The following is a 22,937-nucleotide window of genomic DNA, read 5'->3' on the forward strand; positions in this document are numbered from 1 at the left end:
AATAGGAAAGAAACACAAGGCTTTACGCAAAGAAGCCAAAATGGAATCTTGCTTTGGCTCAGACACGGAATCAGCCCCTGGTACTCCCAGCATCTTTAATGTCTGGGAAATCAGAGCAAGTAACTCATCTCTATTAAAGAAAAGCAACATAGATCTATATGGCTCCAGCTCCAGAGGAATTTCCCCTTCCTCCAAGGAAAAAGGATCGGTTTCATCATCCGTGCTGTCCGGGTCCCTATCGAAGTGACCTGCAGCAGGCCTAGACTTACTCCGATGCTTACCCGCAAAACCAGGTGCATGGGGATCAGCAGACTGTAATCCTAAATCACTATTAACTGAGGCCAATGACTGCGCCTAAAGAAAAGACTGCAGCCCATGTAAAAATTCCACCCAAGAAAAGGTAGACTGATCCAGACCAAAACCAGGGGGTGTCGGTACTACACCCACTGAACTACCTTCCTCCACTGAGGAACCAGTTAGGGGACTCCTAATTCCAGGCGAGCTCTCTGCTAACTCTTTTTCCATGCCCGCAACAAGCTGGGAAGGACTGGGCTTAGGCAAATCTCCTTGAGCCTCCAAAATGTGCTGACACAAATTAGAAGGAATGCCAGGCTGAGATGACCAAATATAACAAGCAGCACACAGGGCAAAGTGCTTAGACTTCTTTGCTATTGGTGCCATAATAAAATCACACTCTCTAAACTGACTCCAAGAAGAGTGTGCACCCATCTGAGTGTGTTGCTTGTAAAGGACTGGATGGTCCAAAATTTAGGAGTCCAAAAATTCGGTGCCCAATATAGGAATATTGGGCACCGAATTTTTGGACTCCTAAATTTTGGACGCACAAGAAATTGGGGTCCAGCTGATCAGGAGATCAGCTGGACCCCAATTTCTTGTGCGTCCAACTTTTAGGTGCCCTGAAACATCCAACTAGGTGCCTCCAGGAGCACTGCCAATCTAGGACTCCGCCCATCTGATGCCAGATGGGTGGAGTCATCAGATGGGAGTTAACATTCTGTATGAAATGGCTCCTGAGGAAGGAGGAGTTACCAATCTGTAGTGGATCTGCTAGAGTGTTAGCAAACTATATGTGTGAGCTTCCCTGGAGGGAGGAGCTAGCACTCTGTTAAGGTTAAACTCCTATGAAGAGGAGGAGTTAGCAATCTTGTAAGGAAAGCTCTGTGTTAGAGCTAGGAGTAGCAATCTGTTGTATACTAGCTCCAGAAGGAGATGGAGTTAGCAGGCTGTTATAAATCTGTTGTAGGAAAGGAGTAGCCATCTGTTACCAGCGGAGTGCTTGGAGAGGACACTCAGCTGTAGAGGAATGTAGATAGGTGAATCCTTGGGCCGATGGCAGATGACAGCGCCCCCAGGAGGATATCCTGAGAGGGGACCACTGGCTAGGCTTGAGTATGGAGACAAGACACAGAATTATTTTATTAGACAGGTAGTAGAACCACCAGAGGTGGCAGTAGTGAGCTGATATGCCCGGCAGGGCTGAAGTCCCTCAGGTACTGAACCACAATCCCAGGGTGGCTGAGCTGTAGAGAAACTTATAGATAGTGAGTAGACAGGTATACAGTGTTCATAGCCAGAACTAGATGACAGATCTCACATAAGGTCTTTAGAAGGCTCAGTAGCTGGAAAGGGTTAGGCCCTCGAGGAGTGAGTACTTGGTTCCAGGGAAAGCTCTGAGAGAGCGATGGTAACTCATAATTGTCTGTATTTGTGATAGCTTCCCAGCAGTAGAGAATCTTCAGTGTTCAAGAACATGGGCCCTCGAGGAGCGCGTACCGGTTCCTATCGGCAATCTGAAATAGAGAAAAGAGAGCGAGGACCCTGAGGAGCGGGTACCCCTGGTCAGTCCGAGGAGGCGGAGTAGCTTGGAACGAATCCCAATGCGTTTCCCTTGCTAACTCGATCTGTTAGCATTTTCTGAGACCTTTTATATTGGAAGCAGATGATGTCAGTTCAGGGGGACGCCCCGAGGTTCGCGCCCTTGCTAGTACATCATTCGGAGCGCGCACGCGCCCTACGTCATCAAGAACATGGTGGATCCACAGCGTCGTGCCGCTCCGGGGACGCCGGAGGAAGACGGCAAGAAGACGCCGCGGCAGTAACCCGTCCATCAGACCCGGAGCGAGTCGCCACAGTGGTAAGGAGGGCGGAGTGAGGGCGTCGAGCAGCGACGAACGCAAGACTGCACAACTGTGCGTCCATAATCGCCCAACTGGGCATCCAGCTAGGCGCCCTATTAGATGCACATCTGGGCGTCCAGCCAGCCATTCAATGCAAACCGACGTCCTGAAGAGGGCAGATTTACAAGCTGCGGAAAAGCACGCAAATGTCACCGTGGCCTACCATGCAGCAAATTTGGAGCCTAAAAGCAGGACCTAGCCCAAAAGACTGCTCAACTCGCCAGGCTGCTCAAGTTCCCCAACTCACCTGGAGGCAGGAACAGACGTCGGAACGGCGCGCCAAACATGGAGACCGAAGAGGAGAGGAACCCCTAAACCAATTTCCCCTCTTTCACGTCCTTTTTTTTTTTTAAACTCTTTACCTGAGCTCTGTCCCGGCTGAGAATGGAGTTGGTCTCTGGCTGCGGGGGAAGGGGGGGGAGGGCATGTACTTTCACCGTCATGCTCAGCTTCTTGCACCTGCTTACTTTTCAGCTGTTTTTTTTTTTTTACAGCCAAGTCCACGCTGGAAAAACCAGCTACCGGACCAAGGCACTCATCTGGCAGAATCCACCAAAATCACCTCAGGAAATCTCGACTGAGGGAGGGACCCATAAGGTATCACCACAGGAGAGCAGGGCAATAAACTTTTATCCTTCTTTCTCCTTCTATTAAACTTCAACGCAGGAAGATGCATGTCCATCATCTGCTGGAGATGGAGAATACTGGCAGGCTGATGTCAGTTCAGGGGTATATATATACCATGACATCAGCTTTGCTCTGTCTCCATCTGCTGGTAGAGGTGCATAGCCCTACTGGTTCTGAATCCACCTGTCTGAACGCTAAGAAATGATCAATCAGCAAACATGCAAAAGGAGTTTACAAAGGACAGTTATGACGACGCGAGCAGGAACGGTTGTTTAAGGTCCGTGCTCTTCGGAGATTGATTTTAATATTATTAATTACGGCAGTTTTTTAAGAAGTTTTCTTTTATTAAATAGCTGCAATAACTACTAACTATAGCTAAAAAACTATTTTGCACAGTATGACCGGTAAAGAAAAGAAATCAACAACTGAAAAAGCTTTAGTGCTGGATTCAACGGAAACTATTTCAGAGCCATTGCTGCAGGAGCTCACCAGAGCGGATTCGGATGCAGTGTCGGTTACAATACAAGATCAGCTGCAAAAAATACATACTTCTCTTGAAGAGCTAAATGAAAAATTAATAAATCCAAATGTACTTGTAACTGCAATTAATCAAAAACTGGAAAAAAATGATGAAACTCTAGAGCTTCTTAAGACTGATGATATAACTTTGAAAAAGAAAAATCAGATCCTTGAAGAAAAAATTGGGGATCTTGAAAATAATAATAGAATCAATAACTTATGCATCTTGGGATTACCAGAGAGTGTGAATGGTGAGGTGTTGCTGCAATGGTGTGAAAAAGATCTTCCGCGACTGCTAGATGTTGAATCACATGATCGGCAATTATGGGTGGAGAGAGTATGGGTCCCTTATTGCAGTCAGCTCAAAGACCAAGACCAGTAATTGTTAAATATACTACATTTTTTAACATAATGAAAATTTTAAACGCTAAGAGGAAACAAAATGCTTTAAAGTATGGGAATAGTAAAATTTTGATGTTCCCAGATTTTTCTAATAAAGTTATTGCAGCACGAAGAGAATTAACCCCTTACTGTTCACAGCTGTTCAAGATGGGGATAAAGCTTTTATTGCAATTTCCAGCACGGATTAAAGTTTATCATAAGGAAGAAACTAAGATACTCACTACTAAAGAAGATGCAAAACTCTTTACTTGGAAAAGTATTGTTTAGTATTCTGCCAGTTTTAATTTTTATTATTTTTTTCTATCTCCGGAGCCCTTCTATTCGGTGTTTGTTTAAGAGATATCCAAGTATTGATATAGAAGGATGGATGAAATTAATAAGGGTATGGAAATTAAGGGTAAGGGAAGAGGGGGTTAAGATATGGTTAGAAAGGGAAGGGAGAAAGTTGGAGAAAAGAGAACAAATACTAAATAAATAAATAAATAAATAAATAAATAAATAGTTGGTTGTTTATATATCTATATGGATACAAATCTATTTAGTAATATGGGAAGGTAGCCTATCTCCTTTTTAGATAGCAAAAATTTATTAAAATATATATTTAAAATATATAAGGTGATTTAAAAAATGGTCTTCATTTTCCAATAAAAAGAAAAAGAATGCTGTCTGAATTAAGACATAAAAAAATAAATATTGCATTTCTATAAGAAACACATCTTTCAGATATGGAACATCAGAAATTGTGTCGAGAATGGGTAGGGCAATGTCATTTGCATCATACACGAATAGGCAGAGAGGAGTTGCCATTTTAATAAATAAAAATATATTATTTTAAGTTGAGCATAAAATTCTGGATCCAGGGGGATGATATGTATTAGTTGCAGGTAAACTATATGGTAGAAATGATCTTTTACTTAATTTATATGCACCTAATTGTTATTCTCATAATTTTTTCTCCTTATTGGTTGCTAAAGTGATTCAAGGGGAAACATATTCACTAATTTTAGGTGGTGATTTTAATATTACAGGCAACCCATATATAGATTGTAAGCCGCCAAAAATACCCAAAAAAACCCAAGCTGATCTAGAGATAGGATTTTTTAAGCAAGAATTGCATTTAATTGATGCCTGGCACTTTTTTTGCTTATAAATGCTCAAGAATTTTCTTTTTTTTTCAAAATGTCAAAGTTTATTCAAGAATTGATTATATATTATTATCGAGTCACTTTTTGATAAATTAATTTCTTGTGAAATGTTAGATTTTGCCTTCTTTGATCATATGTTGGTTTTAATGACTATATCTTTGGGAGTAGTTATTAAAAAATATGGATCTTGGAGAATGCTTCCTTGGCTTGCTGAAAATAGAGAGTTTACTATATTTTTAAGAGAAAAATGGGAAGAACATAATGAATTTAACTCTTTAGATAATATAACTGCTGGCCCTATCCTGTGGAACTCCCTCCCCACACTTCTCAGAAACGAACCCTCACCCCAAGCCTTTAAAAAACAGCTCAAAACATGGCTGTTCTTAAAAGCCTTCCCTCCTGAACCCCAACATCCTAAAATACATGTTCTTGAAAGCCTCTCCGCTTGACTACTACCCTGCACTAACGCATAACCCCCCCTCCCCCCCCTTCACCTCCCCTCCCCCCTCCTTTCCCTCCCTCTCCCCCTCCCTGCACTCCCTCCTCCCTGTCCCCCCTCTACTCGTAACCAAATCATATTGTACATTTTGTATATAGGCTATAGGCCATTTCTCTATACCCACATTTAAGTATATTCAGCTGTTACAATGTTTCTTGTATTAATTGTTTAATTAATTATCTTGTTACAATGTAAAATAGGGCAGTTCTCGCCCTATTCAACCTGTTATCTGGAAACCGATGTGATATTTCGATCGAATGTCGGTATACAAAATAAATAAATAAATAAATAAATAAATAAATAAATAAATAAAATAGAAGCAGGAGTATTCTGGAATGCTGCTAAGGTAGTATTAAGGGGTCTCATTATTTCAGGAAGTCCTTGAATGAGCAGATTCAGCAAGACAGAACTCCTTGCTAACTTGTAGAAGGCAAGAGCTGGTCAGGTTAAACACAATAGCGGGTTGACATCATCGGGAGGGGATGCCCCCAAGGTTCCCACCATGACTTGTACAAAGGATGTCCTTGCGCACACCTAAGTAATTCCGGATCCAAGATGGCGGTCGGCAGTGTCCATGCTGTCCCAGGAACGCCGGAGAGGTCGGCGGGGATTAGCAGAGACCGCCATTCTTCCCTGACTTCATGGTGCAGGGAGAAAAGAGGTGAACATGAGAGGTTGCAACCGTTTGTGACCGACAGGCATAACAATCAGTAATAGGCAAAACAATGGAAATGCTACAGAAAATGAAAAGTAGCACACAGGGTACTAGACAAGGTATCTGGTTACCAGGCTGCAAGTAAAGTAATAACTAGCGGTGCTAACAGAAATGTAGGCACTCAAATAGCCGAGTCTGACTGGCCAGCTATATGGTGGACCTAGAAGACTGGATATTCTGTAATAATATGGGCAGCTATTTAGATTAGGTTGCAATCCTACAATCAATTTAGCAGCTAGGTCTATCTAGCAGACTGTAAATGCAGTAATAACTATGGACTCAATAATCAAAGATATCCAAATACAACTTATCTGGCTAACTTAAAAAGGATATTCAGAGGCATGGCTAAGCTAATGAATGTACCTGGATAAGTTCTAGTTAGCCAGATAAGTTATTATCCAGCTAACTTTAGATGAGCAGGTCTAACTTATTTAGTTAACTTAACTGGATAAATATGAATATTAGCACTTATCCAGTTATGTAGCCCCACTCCAATTCACCCATTGCCAGCCTCCAAGATATCCGGCTATCTACTTACCATATAAATGCTTATCCGGCTAAGTGGCGGCCACTGAAGATAGCCAGATAAGTCCCTATTTATCTTTCTATGTAGTGCTAAAAATCAGCCATTGGTCTTAGTACACATACAGTTGTGATGGGTCTGTGCCAATCACTAATAATTTCCCCATATATTTTTTATCTAGTGTTAGTAGGAGGGGAATTTGAGGTTTGTAATTCCTCCCCATACCATAACCCCACCTTTTTGTGGGAGGCTTGTGTGGGATACAAATGCTCCCATTAGCATGCTCAGTCTTTAGTGGGTGAGCAATGGGTGAGGAGCTGAGCAGTGAGCAAATTATTTGGAAAGCTAGAGATTACTCCAGGATCTCAAGCAAGTGGGTTAGAGAGCAGGAGATCCCACCTCAGGATCTTAAAGCAAAGGATTTTGGAAGAAACTGATTTTGAGAAGATGTTTGCAGAGAATGACCAGTTGCAGAAGGAAGGGCATACCCCCAGTATCCCAAAGAACAGGATCAAAGATCTTTTTGCCCAGGTGACCAGTTGACAGTGTGGGTGAAGAGAAGGATTGAGACTTTAGAGAGAAGAAATTAAGAAACTTGAAGATTTTTGATATTTTGGATTACAATTGCTCTTTTGTCTTGTTTAGTTCACAGTTTAACATTTTTGTGCTTGGGGATATTTTTCCATCTGACTGGTTTATGATGGAGCTATACTCTAGTTATCCCACCCTCACTAGTGAGGAAATATTTTCTATGAATGAAGGTGCAAAGGATAGGAGAGCAGTGAAAAGATCTACAAGGGACAAGGAAACCATCAGGTCGATTTAAAACAAATGGTATGTGGGCCGTGCGCGAGCAATGTGGACTTTAAACAGCTGCAAAATACTCGCATATCTACCCAAGGACACATGAGGAATAAAGGGGGGGGGGGGGGAGAAGGAGTGGGGCATGGGCATTCTGGGGCAGGGCCAAAACTTAAGCACATAACTACGTATTTTAAGATGGAAAACCACAGGACACATACGCTAGATATCCGTGTAACCTTGCTGCTGCTTCTGATGAGGAGCAAGTCTGTAGATCTCAAGTTTTAGGGCTTAATGGAAAGGGTGAGGGGTCCGAAAGACCTCGCTGGACTACATGGAAACCTGTTAATGTGCCTCGTGCAAGCATGGTTTAAAATCCGCTGACATACACGCGTAAAAGCCGACAAAATCCTATGGAAGACACATGCACGCTAGCTGTGCTTGAGTGACCTCTTAAAATTAGGAGCATGCTTACGCGCACCATTAAAAATTCCAGGCTATCTTCACTTGCATGCCGGTATGCAAGTGTATGGGTGCACGCGTATTTTTAAATTACCATTCTTATGTTTAATTTTGGTAATTTGCTGTATGCTGACTGATTTTTTGTGATTTTGGCCTGGATACTTTTCTTTAAGTTGCAGTAAAGACTTTATTTTGAACTCCACTTTTGGACTCTGATTTTTTTTTCTTTTATACCCAGTGCAATGGCTGAATGAATGGACACTGGTTTGAGTCTTGTTTTCTACCCATTTTATTGGTTCTTATTCTGGACAGTTTGGCACCTTTTGGAGATTTTTAAGCTAGAGTGTGATTTGACCATGCCAGCGGCCCTGAAAGACAATCCTTTTACCCCGTACGAAGTTAGACCTGGATCCATAGCACCCCTGGTTGAGACTAACTACCCACAAGGAGGACCAGCTACACAGGCGTTCATGCAGCCACGTCTGTCTGGCAGGCAACACAGAGGACTTTGGAAGCCGGGTAATGGTAGCTATTTAGATCATTACAAAGCTTTCTGGGCAGACCTGGGAAGGGTGAGGTGCTGGGTGTGAACAAAAGTGTTGTACCTTGTATATTCTAAGATGGCAGAGTGCAAATAAAGAAGAGAATCAAAAGTGTCCTGGAAAAGCATGAAATCTTATAATTGGTCAAGCTCTGTGCCTGACAGCTGGGCTGTTTCCTTCCAGTGTGAACAGGAATAACTGGGCAAACTGGAAGAGCCAGCTGGTCTTTTTCTACCATCGTCTACTATGTTACTATATAAACAAATATGATTCCCTTTCATTGCTGTCTAGAATTTTGCATTAAGATGACTGCACTGCCTAAATGATGAAAGATACGACTGGTAGATAAAGGTGCTATTATCCTCAAAAATATACTGTTTTTCATGGCTTATTGCCTACTTAAATGTAATATAAATAATATTCTGGAGAACAAAAAGTGTTAGGTAAACTAAATGCAACAGAACTCCGTAAATCTTTAGACAGCTTGGGACTGATCCACTTCCAGTCCTAATATTTAGGCAGCCGCATAAGGACTTCATTTCGTTAGACATAATAATAAGAGGGTTTCTATCAGAAGAGGTGCTAAAGTGGGAAAAATTGCACAGTCCAAAGCAGGATTGCCCAAAAATGGGTCTTTTTCATTTGCGGGCAGGTTATTTACTCAGGCATTAGGTTAATCATGCTGGAAGGATTGTTAAGGCACAGAGAACATATTGGATATCTAGCAAAGTTATTTTCCCCTCATTTTTCTAAAAAAACAAACTTGAGCTCAAATCTTCTCTCTCCTGACAATTTAAAAAAAAAAAAAAAAAAAAAAAAAAAGAAGTCCAAGAGGATTTTCTTTTTAATTCCTTTAAAATGGAACATGCTAAATTAGTTTCCTTTAAAACTGAGCATGCTAAATTAGCAACACCAGAATCTGATTTTGGCCTCATTAACTCAGTGTATCAACCACTACTGTCATTATAAAGGAAACTTTGGGCCAGTTTACATGCCTTTCATCTAAACTTGAACAGGCAAAATGGGAAACTGTATTATAACTCTCAGCTCTATTTTTCAAGGATAGGATCTTTCCTCTCTTTGTCCCTCCTGTACATGTGGCCCAGTGCCTGTGAACAAAGGACTGCACTGACTGCTCATCAGAATAAGCAAAACATGCCTCCTCTTCAATCCAAGTGGTCCGCTGGTAAAAAGGTAAAATTTTCTGTCCTTGAACGCTTTGGGGGACGAGGCAATACCATGCGCAGCAGGAGCACATTCATAACTCCCGATGCAATACGGGGATTAGCACATCCAAAACGTGCGTCCATATCATCGAGTAGCTAATAGCGCTCATCACATGTAAATTCCATGTAAACGAGGCTATTAGCTAATCCCTGTGATGCGCCCACTGCATTATGGCAAATTTTACACCAGCCTGGGGCTGGCATAAAGGTACGCCATGTTCAAGAGCGCATTGAAAAAAAAGAAAACCCTGCTTTCTATGATTCCTCCTAATAGCAATCGGCCCAGGCCGTGTATCTTGTGCGTATCTATGCCAGTAGCGGGAGAAAACAGACGCTCATAGAATGAGCCTCCATTTTCCCAACCCACTTGACAGCCACCTCTCCTGTGTACCCAATGCCGAGAAGGCACTAGGGATGCACAAATTTTTCTCTAGTGCCTCATTTTTGGCGCGACCCCTAATTTAAATATTACATCATGTGCCCAGGAGAGGTGGCTGGGCGCGCATTAGGAAAATGGGAACTCAACACTAAGCACTCGTTTTCTGCGCACAACACTGCATCGGCCTCTTTGATGGGCTTAGATACTTGGACACTGAAATTCAGCTGAGTATGACTCAGTCTATTTTACATTTCTATGTATATCTAACAATGTATAGCAAATATTTTAAGTCAACCAGAACAAATATTAAACTTTAACTAACTTTTTGGATTTCAGCTTCGTGATATGCCTGGTGAGTTTCCGAATTATCAGAACTCTGACCCTCTTCACATCTTTCCTCAGCTTCACAACCTGTAGAAAAAAAAAAAAAAATCCCAGACAATTAGCAACTATGCAAGTTTGACTAACTACATCCATTTTCTATGAGTTTTTCCTGTAAACTGTTGTGATCTAGTGATTCTCACATGGAATGACAGTATATAAAACATTCAAATAAATAAATACATTTTGTTGCTCTATCAAATGATAATCTATATAAATAAAAATGTAAATGTTCGTTTGTTCAAAATCTTAAATCTCTGAAAGTTCTTCACCGATTGCTTTGAAATTTTGACATAACGTTGCATTCAAATACGCACGTGGTTTTATATACCTATATTATATAGATGTCACACCTGTGACAGGTAAAAACATGCTTTTTTGGAAAAACAGCGCCATCTGTTGGACGTAAAAGCAACACACGCTATCTACAATATAAATGGGCTCTGACCAACGGACCGCAAATGCGCAGTAGAGAGCAGCTCTACTGCGCATGTGCGGACATAGAGCTCTGCGCTACGTGCTGGGCATCACAGAGGGGAGGAGGAAAGGGCAGACAAGTCGTCGCTCCGAGAAACTGCTAAGCCCGTTCTTCCGCCGCTGGGGAAGGGGGGAGGGAGTAGGAACTGCCGGACAGTTACACACAGGAGGAGGAAAGGGTAGAAGAGTCGCCGAGCCAGTCCGTCCACCGCCGGGGAAGGGGGGGAGGGAGTTGGGACGGCAGAGCAGAGCAAATGCAGTAGAAAGCGGCTGTGAAGAGATCACAAGCAGCTGCAGCCAAAGCACAAAGAGATGAACAGAGAACAGCTTGCCCTCCTCCCCCGCCCCCTGAGTCCCTCAGATAAGGAGAAGCCAAGTAAATAACCCGCAACTGCAGGGGGGGGGGGTGTGAAGGCAGTGCTGTCAAGCCGCCCGTGGGTCTCAGCCACCACGGGAAGAGTTTACATGGGCATCGCTCCACCCCCACTCCCAGCAAAGCACCGTCACGAAAGTGAAAGCCAGAGCCCTGCTCCCTCCTCCCTCTCAAGCCCCCGATCGGATTTCTTAAAGGCACAGGTCTCCCAGAAAGAGCAAAGTCAGCTAGGCAACGTGTCCCAAATCTGTTGCAGTGCCTGCCGCCTGCCCTTTGCGAGGGGGGGGACGGGACGGAGTGTTTTCCTCACTCTCCCAGACACAAGAGGCGTGGGAACTTTGCAAGCTCTTGCGAGTGCAGAGCAAAGACTTAGGTGGGGACAAAAATATTGCCCATTTTAACTGTGTGAGAGAGGTGTGTTAAATTGCGCTGAAGGCAAATGTGAGTGCCAGAGAAAGAGAGAGGGAGACTACGTGAGGGATTGTGTATGTGTGTGAGAGGGATTGGGCGTGCATGTGTGAGGGACAGAAGGAGAGTGTATGTGCAAGAGAGAGAGGAAGCCTATGTAGGGGGCTGTATGAGAGAGAGAGAGAGAGAGAGTCTCTACCCCCCCCCCCCCAGCTCTCCACTTATAGGTTAGAGTGGAAGGGGTTGAGTGTAGAGGGGAATGAGAGAGCAAAGGAGTTGGGACCTGTAAGGATAGAGTGAAAAGGGTCTGAGCCTGTCCCTCCGCCACCGGGGAAGTGGGGAGGGAGTTGGGATGGCAAGACCATTACGCCTCACGAGATCCCCTCTGCCACCGCTGCAGATCCTACCACCGCCGCCTCTGACCCTTCGTGGTGCTGGGAGGGGAGGAGGAGCGGAGCAGAGCAAAGACGTAGGAGAGGGGACAAAAATCTCACCCGTTTTAACTGGCTTAACGGCTTGTACTAAATATTTTACGATTCCATTTCAATGTTTCCGATTGCATTGTTAAATTGAATTTTCATAGATTTCGATTTATTTTCATTTTGATTTAATTATTTCGTGTGACATTGTGTTGGAATTGAGCTGTCTTGTTTACCATACCGTTCATTTAGTGAGTATAGTTTATGTTTTTTCTTTTTTCATTCTTTTTCATTTCTAGAATTATGCGGTTTACATCTAGACACGGATTGCTTCTCACATGGACAATTATATGTTGCTTGTTCTAGAGTCAGCAAACCAGACAATCTCTATATCTGCACAGACAATGGAACAACAAAAAATATTGTATACCCACACGCATTGTGAAATTAAACATATTAGAAACGTGCGCTTTCTCTTTTCTTTCTTTTCCATTTAACCAGACTGAGCCACAGCAACGCGTGGCCGGGTACAGCTAGTTTCAATAAAAGAAAAATAAACAGAAGATTTATCCATAACCTCATATTAGTAAACAGGGAGTTTGACAGCAAACTGAAAGCAAAACTGCATTGCTATTTGGAATTGGGTTTGGGACAAAGCGAAAGGGAAGCAACTGAAATGCGATGATGGCTTCTATTTTCTCTGCATTTCAGGAGCCTTGACTCCCTGCCCACAACTCTTCAATATACTGAATTATGGTGGGGTAAGGAGAGAGAAGTTATACAGAGAGACAAGGGAAAGGGGAGAATAGAGAAGTCAGGAAGCAGACAAGGATGGAAAAGTGTAGACAGCGGCACAAAGGAGGTCAGAAAAAGATAGAAGTAACAAAAGAAATGGTGAGGTAAAAGAACAGAAACACCAAGGGGAGACAGAGCGTAAGAAACAAGGAGAAAGGAGAGTCTTGAGTCCTTCCAACGAAAAGTTTTTACGGGAGGGGTGTATTACTGCTTCTGCTTGGTAGAAGTGGCATACCTAAAGTATGGAGAAAGCATGGTTTTACCAAAAGTAGATCTTGCCAGATGAATCTGATTAACTTTTTTTTTTTTTGACTGGGTGACCAGAGATAGATCAGGGGAGGGCGCTAGATATAGTGTATTTGGATTTCAGTAAGGTTTTTGACATGGTTCTGCGTAGGAAACTTATAACCTGAACTCCCTTAGAATGGACCCTAAAGTGACAGAGTTAGAAGTTAGATGAGTGATAAACTGAGTTCATTCCAAAAGAAAGGGGCATTACTAGTGGTGTGGCATAGGGATCAGTCTGTAGATCGATTCTTTTGAAGATTTTTCTAAGAGCTATTGTGAAAGGACTATCGGGAAAGGTGCAGAAAACATGAGAGAGAATTGAGCGAAGCTTGAGGAAAGTTAATTTGCATACCTGTAAATACTGTTCTCCATAGTCAGCTGGATCAGTTAGCCATTGCACATAACCATTATGTATGGGTGATGTCAACCAACAGTGCTGACACAGACCCCACCTTCAGAGCACAGTAAGACTTTACTGAGCATATGCAGGAACGGCGCTACATGGGGAAGACTTCCTGTGCTTGCAGGAACGAGGGGAAAACTTCCCATCTTCCTATGTTGCACTAGGAACCCGATGATGTGGTGCTCCTCAACGAAGAATGGTTCTGCTGCTCAGTCTCGTGCTGAGGCTTGGGGCTCTTACCCATCAATATCTTCCTTAGGACCTACATTCTCCAGGTGCAGTACTGCTGTGCCCTGGGGGACATATGACTTCAGCTATAGCAGATGGAGTCGTAGTCTGGGCTCAAGCATCAGTAGCAGACGAAGTTGTATCTTATGATGGACTTCTGGTGCCCACAAATGCAGCCCTTAAACTTGCTTATTACAGGCTTTCTGGCCTTGGGCTCCTTCATGCTTTTCAACATCTTCTATTGATTTTCTTGTATCTATCTACTGTTTTTTAAGAACTAAAAGGTTCGGTCTGAGGGGCTGCTGAGGCAGTGACAGAAAACCTTAAAAAGAATGAGGCAGGTAGGGGCACTAGGCTCCAAAAGGTTAGAAAGAATTCAAGGGAGAGACTGAAACACATTCATGCAGTTTCTTGGACAAAGAAAGACCAAGGGGCTCATAAGATAGCATGTGCATGTGAGCTTACTGAGAGTTGTGAGTTGGGTCCATGTCAGCACAGTCGGGTGATATCTCCCATACAAAATGGCTAATTTATCCCTGCTTGTTAACAGAGACTGGTCAAGAGTTGGCAGCTAAGGCTGATCATTAAGAAAAATGCAAGGTCATGCATTTAGGCTGCAAAAGCAAAGGGAGTGGTACATTATAGGGGATGAATGTATCTGATGATCTCAAGATGGCCAAACATAAATAAAATGATGGCAAAAACCAGAAAGATGCTTGGGTGCATAGGGGGAGGAATGGAGAGCAGAAAAAAGGAGGTGAAATTGTCCCTGTATAAGTTTCTGGTGAGACCTTGCTAGAATACTATGTACAACTGGAGACCGTACCTGCGAAAGGATATAAACTGAATAGAATTGGTCTAAAATATGGGGACAGACTTAAAAAATTTAAACAGGGGTAGGCAACTCTGGTTCTGGAGTGCTGCAAACAGGTTTGGTTTTCAGGATATCCACAATGAATAGGCATGAGATAAACTTGCATACAATGGAGGCAGTGCATGCAACCATGTCTCATGCCTATTCATTGTGGATATCCTGAAAACCAGACCTGTCTATGGCAATCCAGGACAGGAATTGCCTAATTCTGCCCTAGAGGAAAGGCAAGAAAGGAGAGATATATAATCTACCTATATTCCCTGACTACTACATTGCTACAGTCCCAACTTGACCTTCTGTCTTTATCTTTGCCCACTACTACTATCAGTCAATCATACCTGCCCTATATCTTTTTGAATTCCGATACCTGCCTTTACCGTGCTCCATGTATACACCACTTTTTTTCAATAAAGAAATACTTCATTATATTAGTCCTGACTCTACCCCTCTCCAGACATATAGATGTCAGTATTCTGTTTGTTAAATGAATATTTTCAAACCTATCAATTTGGGATGCAAAAACAGAATATGATGGCAAACAAGATCAAAAAGCCAATCTTGTCTGCCTAATTTACTTCCTGTCACAATGCCACAGACCCTAGTTGACTTTTGGCTTTCCCTTGAATACTTCACAGCTAAATATCTTTGATTTCTTCAAATATGTTGCTTTTTATTCCATTATCTCCATTGAGAAACTTTTCCATGCATCTACCACACTTTCTGTAAAGACATATTTTCTGATGTTACCCCTGGGTCTACCCCCTCATGAACTCTTGTTCTAGAAAGTCCTTTCCACTCAAAGGACACTAAGCAGTAGCGATAGCCACTACATCTATCCTACCTCACCCATGAGTGCCTGGAGCTGCTTCCTCTTCCTGTGCAGCTCAGGATGGAGTGACATGCTTCAAACCATGCTGCCTTACTTTAAGGCAATTCAAACACGCAAACATGGATGAGGAAGGAGAGAGGGTTTCAGTCTGAGTACTAATGAGGGGATTGGAGGGGGTGTGAGTGAAAGTTAGGGAAGAGTTGTGGATGGGAACAGAGGATCAGGGGAAATAAGGGGATCAGAGGTGGTTTGGGGTGTAAGTGCGAGAATGAGTGAGGGGATATGGTATATAAGCATGAGTGAAGCGAGGGATCTTCCAGAGAAAGAGTGTGAGTGGATCTGTCCTCCCTCCTTCTTCTGATCCATTAATCCCCCTATTTCTCCTTCCCCTCCTTTCACAGTAACACAGTAATGACGGCAGAAGAAGACAAAGGGGTCCATCCAGCCTGCCCAGCAAGATTCTTATGTTAGTAACTACCGCTCCATGCAGGTTACCCCCAAGTCTTGTGTTAAGGGTAGCAATATTATCAATCAAAACCAAGCAACTGACAAACCCATAACAAAATTACTGCTAGCAACATTTCTACAGGGTGAGCAGCCTTCTTGATAATTCAGACAATGCAGCTTGAACATACTCTGCTTTTATTACCCATCTGTACTGCAGCCCTTCCTCTAACTCTAAACTTTCAAAAGGGAAACTTTGATAAAATGAAAAAAATAATTAAAAAAAACAAAAGGCGCAGCTACAAAGGTAAAAAGTATGCAAGAGACGTGGACACTGTTAAAAAATACCATCCTAGAAGCACAGCCCACATGTATTCCACAGATTAATAAAGGTGGAAGGAAGGCAAAACGATTACCAGCATTGTTCAAAAGGTGAGGTGAAAGAGGTTATTTTAGCTAAAAGATCTTCATTCAAAAATTGGAAGAAGGATCCAACAGAAGAAAAAAGGATAAAGCATAAGTGCTGGCAAGTTAAATGTAAGACATTGATAAGACAGGCTAAGAGAGAATTTGAAAAGAAGTTGGCCGCAGAGGCAAAAACTCACAGTAAAAACTTTAAAAAATATATCCGAAGCAGAAAACCTGTGAGGGAGTCAGTTGGACCATTAGATGATCGAGGGGTTAAAGGGGCATTGAGAGACGATAAGGCCATTGCGGAAAGATTAAACGATTTCTTTTAGGTTCACTGTGATTTGGTTCAGATGAACTGAACCAAATCACAGTGAACCTAAAAGATGTGGAAGGCCTGATTGACAAATTGAAGAGTAGTAAATCACCTGGACCGGATGATATGCACCCCAGGGTTCTGAAGGAACTCAAAAATAAAATGTGTAACCTCTCATTAAAATCATCCATTGTACCTGAAGACTGGTGGGTATTGAGCTGGAAGCCCCAAAGGAGGAGGAAATTACTGGGTCAAAATTCCAGTTTGTGTCTCTTTAAATAAGCCACAGAAGGAATGGAAAAACAAAATCAGTTTAAATGTTTGAGTGCTACTTGTGATAAAAAAAAATATATTTATGCTGTGGTAAACCAGTGGAAGAAAAGAAGCCAAGAGTGGTCTGTTGCCAATGGCGAAAAGCAGCAAAGCAACATTTTTAAAAAAGAGACACCACACATGAAATTCAGAAGAAATGGATTAAGATTTAATGATTTGACTTTCCAAACCCAAGCTTAGGACGAGTTACATTTAGGATGCAACAGTTATTTCACTGCTCCAGAGGGATTTCAATCTGAGGCTCAGCTGTGTGCACATACGAGTGTTCTTCCGTGCAAACCCCGCGTTAATCAAGGCATTGGCTATTACTCCCCAGTGCAAAAAGGTGCATAGGCTTAACTCAGATTTCTTAGCTCCTGGTCAGAAGTACAATAAAGTGTCTGTGGCTGAACCAGGAATTCATGGTGTGGAGGTCCTGTACCCAGGATTGAGGCACATAAAAAGTATTTTGAGCGCACAACTTTTAGGGGCATATATTATATTTTCTGCATACAACAATGCAGAATCCCATGTTTTGTGCATGCTAAGCCTATTTTTGTGGACACATTTTTGGGTTAGCGTACTTTCTTTTTTTTTTTTTAAACTCCCAATGCATTACCATACCATTAGCTTACTGCACTGAGATTTAACTGTTGGGGTTTTTTAAGCTCATGAGTAAAGAAAATATGTGAAGTTCAGTATAAATTTTTATTTTACCCATACCTTATTACTTCAGGGCCTACATCTGTACCTGAGGTAATGGAGACTGAAGTGACTTGCCCAAGCTTACAAGGAGCAACAGTGAAAGATGCAGGATCTGTAATCTGGCTTCCTTGGGTCTTGGCCTGCTGTTCTCATCTAAAAACATGCTCTGTCTGTACATTATTTGTATGTGTGCAATTACAGCAGTGACAGGTTTACTAAGGAGTATAATTCTGGCCAATCAATTTCAGCACTTTGCAGCCTAACCTAGGCCCTCAGCTTTGCGACTGAAAAGGAGTTTGAATATAGCCTGTCAACATCTGGCCAGTAGAGTTTGGCTTGGCATTACAGCTCCTAGGTTTGGGCATCTCAGGCTGCTGGCACTAAAAAGAAATCTGCACTCACCACTTAACCTTTGCCCCCATCCTGATCCGAAAACTCAGACATTGCCAAAAACACCCAACTAAGCAGCCTCCAAGGCTAAAGAGGAACTGGAACCAAGTGAGGAGTTGAAGAAATTCAAGGAGCAGAAATGTATCTGAATGCCACAGGCAAATAGAACTGGTCTACCTCGCCCTTAACACATACTCTTTCTTACCTTCCCTAGCATTCTGCTTAGAATATTGTCCCAGCACTAATACACAAGCAGATTGCATTAGTGGAGGGTCAGTGGGCAGGAATGTTTTTTCGGAAGCACTATTACTTCCACTTCCTGGTGCCTTATGCCCAGTTTTGACTTCCTGGCGAGTGGAACTTGCACACCCTGTTATAATAGCATCACAGCAGGTTAGCTTTCAGTGAATTCATATTTTTAAAACTCTGAAAGCTCCATGCAATTGATTATCTATGATGGCAGAAGCCTCAATATTGTATTTATCAAGCATCAAAAACTGTAAATTCAAAGAACAGCATACAAGCAGAGTGAAGATCAGGAAGAAAAAGCAAGTTTGCTTACCATAAACAGTGTTTTCGGTAGGTAGCAGGATGAATTAGCCATGCTGTCTGGGGACGTCCCTCCAGGCGGCTCGGCAGTTCTTGACAAAGCTGACAGCTTTACTCCGTGAGTGCGGCTGTGCATCCTCTCCCACGAGGCACCATCTTCTCCTCAGTCTATTCCAAAGTAGGTTTGCGAAGCATGAAGTGGAGACTGTCCAGGGAGGCAAGTAAGTCAGCATGGCTAATTCATTCTGCTATCTATGGAAAACACTGATTACGGTAAGCAAACTTGCTTTTTTCCTGCATATAAGCAGGCTGAATTAGCCATGCTGTCTGGGAGTCCCCAGCTGAAGGTTGTGAGCACAGAACGAAGGGGTCCCTGTGGGAACATGGGCTCAGTTCACAAAGCTGAGTATGATGGGCTGCGTTCAACCTGGTCCACAGTAGCGGACAGTCTCTTCATGTAGTCCCTGACTGGAGTATGGATCTGCCCATCACTGCATCTGCAGCGGCATGCTGGTCGAGACAGTAATGAAAAGTGAAAGTATGGAGTGAGGACCACATAGCTGCCTTGCATAAATCCATTATTGGAACCTCACGCAGGTGAGCCACTAACGCTGCCATTGCTCTCACCCAAAGAGCCTCTGATCTTTTATGGTAACAGAACTGAATGCACTACGAAATCCAAGCAGAGAGAGTCCTCTTGGAGACCGGCAGACCCAGAGCATTCGGGTTGAAAGAAACAAACAGTTGCGAGGCTCTAGATTTGGAGTGCATTCTATGCTTATAATAGGCCAAGGCTCACTTGCAGTCCAGCGTGTGAAGCCGCCTCTCACCTTCGTTCTTGTGTGGCTTCAGAAAGAAAGTTGGTAGGGTAGAAGCTTGATTGATGTGAAATGCCGAAACTACCTTGGGTAGGAATGAGAGGTGTGTCCATAAAGTCACAGTCATGGTGAAATTCAAAATACGATGAGTAGTGTACCAGAGCCTGCAGCTTGCTGACTCTTCTGGCGGAGGTCATGGCAACTAAAAATAAAACCTTCCATGACAGATATTTCACGTGAGTAGTCTCTAGAGGCTTAAAGGGAGGAAGCTTCAGTTGTTCCAGAACTAGGTTGAGATCCCAAGGCACAGGTGGTTTGTGAACCAGAGAGTGCAGTCTAGAATGCCCTTTATAAACCGGGAAATCTGAGGGTGGTTGGACACCAGTAAGCCATTGCAGAGATGAATGTAGGCTGCAATGGCACTGGCGTGGACTCTCACCGAAGCTGCCGCCAGTCCCGCCAGATACAGGGAATTTAGATACTGTAAAAAGAGTTCCAGTGAGCAGGAGAAAGGGTCTACACCCTTGTCATCGCACCAAGTGGAGTATCTGAGCCACTTGCCTTGATAGTTCCATCTAGAAGACTTTCTGGATTACACCAGCACTTCTTGGATTTCCGAAGGCAAGTGCAGGTAGCTTAATACCGTCCTTTCAACCTCCACACTGTGAGGTACAGTGAGGAGTACATGAGGCAAAGCAGGGTACTCATGTCTTGTGACAGTAGATCTGCATTGTGGCCGAAGGGAATGGGTGGTTCGATGGAGAGACACACAAGATAGGCATACCACGGTTGCCTGGGCCAAGCCAGAGTTATCAGGATGACATTAGCCACATCCACAAAACACTTCTGTATAGTTCTCGATATGAGCGGGATCGGGGTAAACATAGAGTCCTCCCTTCCACAATATGAGAAATGTGTCTTGTGCAAGTCGTTTCTGGTTGGGGTAGATCGAGCAGAATGTCTGCACCTTCTTGTTGCATTCTGTCACAAAAAGGTCTATGCGGGGAATGCCCAAGCTTGGAAGAGAGCCTCCGCCACATCCTAGCGAAGTTCCCACTCATGAGGATGGAAGATTCTGCCTAATATATCCACTCTGGAGTTCTTCACCCTGGGTAGGTAGGTTGCCCAAAGGATGATGGAGTGGTCCTCCGCCCATTCTAGGATGTGCACCACCTCCCTGCACAGCATCCAGGAACCAGATCCTCCTTCCTTGTTTATGGAGAACATCGCAATCTGATTATTCATGTGGATCATGACGTTTCTCCCTCGTAGGAAGGTCTTGAATGTACGTATGGCATTCCCTATCACGCGGAGCTCCAGGAGGCTTATCTGTTGGAGACTTTCCCAGCTGGACCAGAACGCTTGTGTTTGTGATCCAAATGGGCTCGACACCCCCTGCTTGAAGCGTTCATTTTGAGGATTAAGTGATGAGTCAAGGGGTGAAGCGGAGAGCCGACAGAGAGCTGTGGGGCGTAGCCACCAGTCAAGGTCCGTTCTCACACTGCAGGTTAGACTTTCTCGCTGGGATAGCGGATGTGAGATCTTTGTCCACTGTGCTTTGACCCCCATTGCAGGTGCAGTATGTGCAAACGACTATGTGGCACCACATAAATGGCAGCCGCCATGTGACCCAACAGGGTCAAGACTTGGTGGGCAGAAGTGTGAGTACAGTCACTGAGTTGTATGGCCAGGGTGCACAGTGTGTGTGCCCTGTCCACCATAAGGACCACTCTGCCTGAGCCGTACTTATGCGGGTCCCAATTTACTGCAAGTTTTACATTGGTTGGAGACAGAAGTTTTCATAATTGTTGATCAAGCCAAGCCCCTCCAGGCACTGGATTGTAGTCTGTAGGCTGTTCTGAAGGATAGCCAGTCGTGGTGCCAATAGCAACCAGATGTCGAGGTATGGGAACAACTGGATTCCTCGTTTCCTGAGATGGGCCACTGCTACCACTAAGCATTTGGTGAAGACTCTCTGGGCAGACGAGAGACCAAAGGGGAACACCTTGTACTGGAAGTGGTGCTTGTTGACCTGAAAACACAGGTAACAACAGGAGGAACAGTGAATAGGGATGTGAGAGTATGCATCCTTGAGGTCCAGCGAACATGTCCAATCATTGAGTTGTAGAAAAGGAAGGATGGACTTGAAACAGACTTCATCTTGAATTTTTCCTTCTTCAGGAATTTGTTGAGAATTCTTAAGTCCAGGATTAGGTGGAGTCCTCCCAATTTCTTGGGAATGAGGAAGTATTGGGAATAGAATCCTTGGTCCAGCTGAGAGCTGGAGATCCACTGGATCGATTGCTGTTGGAGAGTTTTGGAGATCTCCTGCTGAAGCCAGTGACAATTCCCTGAGGAGGACCGATGCGGGTTCACTCGGAGGGGAATATGTGGTGTATTCTTAAAATTCAGCTGAATACCCAATGGTCAGAGGTGGTCCCTTTCCAAGAGAGGTAAAAATGGGAAATCCTCCCTCCCACATGTAGCAGCAAAAGTGGCCCAGGTGCTCGTAAAACCCCTGCTGGGTTTTTATGTTGCTGTTATTTGGGGGTAGGCGCTGATGTCTCTGGGCTCTCAGCCTGCCATGATTTTGCTGCGGCTGCGATGGCTGATACCGGATCTGAGGATAAGGCGGCAGGCAGTGTGTGGAATATGGCCTATACGGCCTTCTTTGGAAGTAGGCCTTTCTGTACGCTGAGTAGTACTTTTTGGTCATGGATTGCTCAGTGGGAGACACCAGCAACAATACCGCTATGTTTTGTTCCTTTAATTGGGCCGCAGTCTCACGGAGCTTGTCTCCAAAGAGGCTGTCCAAGAGAAAGGGGAGGTTGGCCAATTTCTCATGGACATCCTCATGAATTGTGCTGGCCCTAAGCCACGCCATCCATCAAGCGACTATGGCTCCTGCTGTGGTATGCGTAGACGTTTCAAAAGCCTCGTAGACTGTGCATAGTAAATGCAGTAGACCCTCTTCTAGGTCGTGGAAATGTTGTGGTGGGGTTTCCCCCAATGAAGTGGTAGCGAAGTGAGGCTTGAGCGACTGCAGACATTCATAAAGATATTGGGTAATATAAAATTGGTGTTGCTGGATCTTTGCATTCAGCATCCCCACCTGGAACACTCTTCTGCCAAAATCGTCCAGGTATTTACAGTTGCACCCAGGAGGGGTGTTCAAATGCAGGTGTGACTTTTTAGCCCTCTTCATGGCTGACTCGACCAGGAAGAATGTGTGTGGTAGCAGGACCATGCTGTAGAATGGGGACGGACGCATTTGGAACTTGAGGTTGGTCTTCCGAGAGGTTGCTTGCCCCGAGAAGGGGGGACTCCCAAGCCTTCGTCATGACAGCAACTAGCACCGCTTGTGAAGGCAAGGTGGTTGGCTTGGCTGGCACTTTGAAGATTTTCAGAATCCCTAAGACTTCGGCGTAAGGATCTGGCATCCTTCATGTCTCAATGTTAAGCCTGGAGCCCACCTTCTCCAC

At 43.8% G+C, this 22,937-nt stretch overlaps 1 protein-coding gene across 1 annotated transcript in view; it reads right to left on the reverse strand.

The window, feature by feature from the left end:
* Positions 1 to 22,937, reverse strand: part of SRFBP1 (serum response factor binding protein 1) — a 173,077-nt gene that overhangs the window by 115,836 nt on the left and 34,304 nt on the right. Inside the window, exon 2 of the mRNA XM_029620087.1 lies at positions 10,361 to 10,449. Within this exon, the coding sequence (XP_029475947.1) occupies positions 10,361 to 10,449 (89 nt within the window). The remainder of the gene's footprint in view (positions 1 to 10,360; positions 10,450 to 22,937) is intronic.

Source organism: Rhinatrema bivittatum, chromosome 1, assembly GCF_901001135.1.
Source record: "Rhinatrema bivittatum chromosome 1, aRhiBiv1.1, whole genome shotgun sequence".
Taxonomy (NCBI): domain Eukaryota; kingdom Metazoa; phylum Chordata; class Amphibia; order Gymnophiona; family Rhinatrematidae; genus Rhinatrema; species Rhinatrema bivittatum.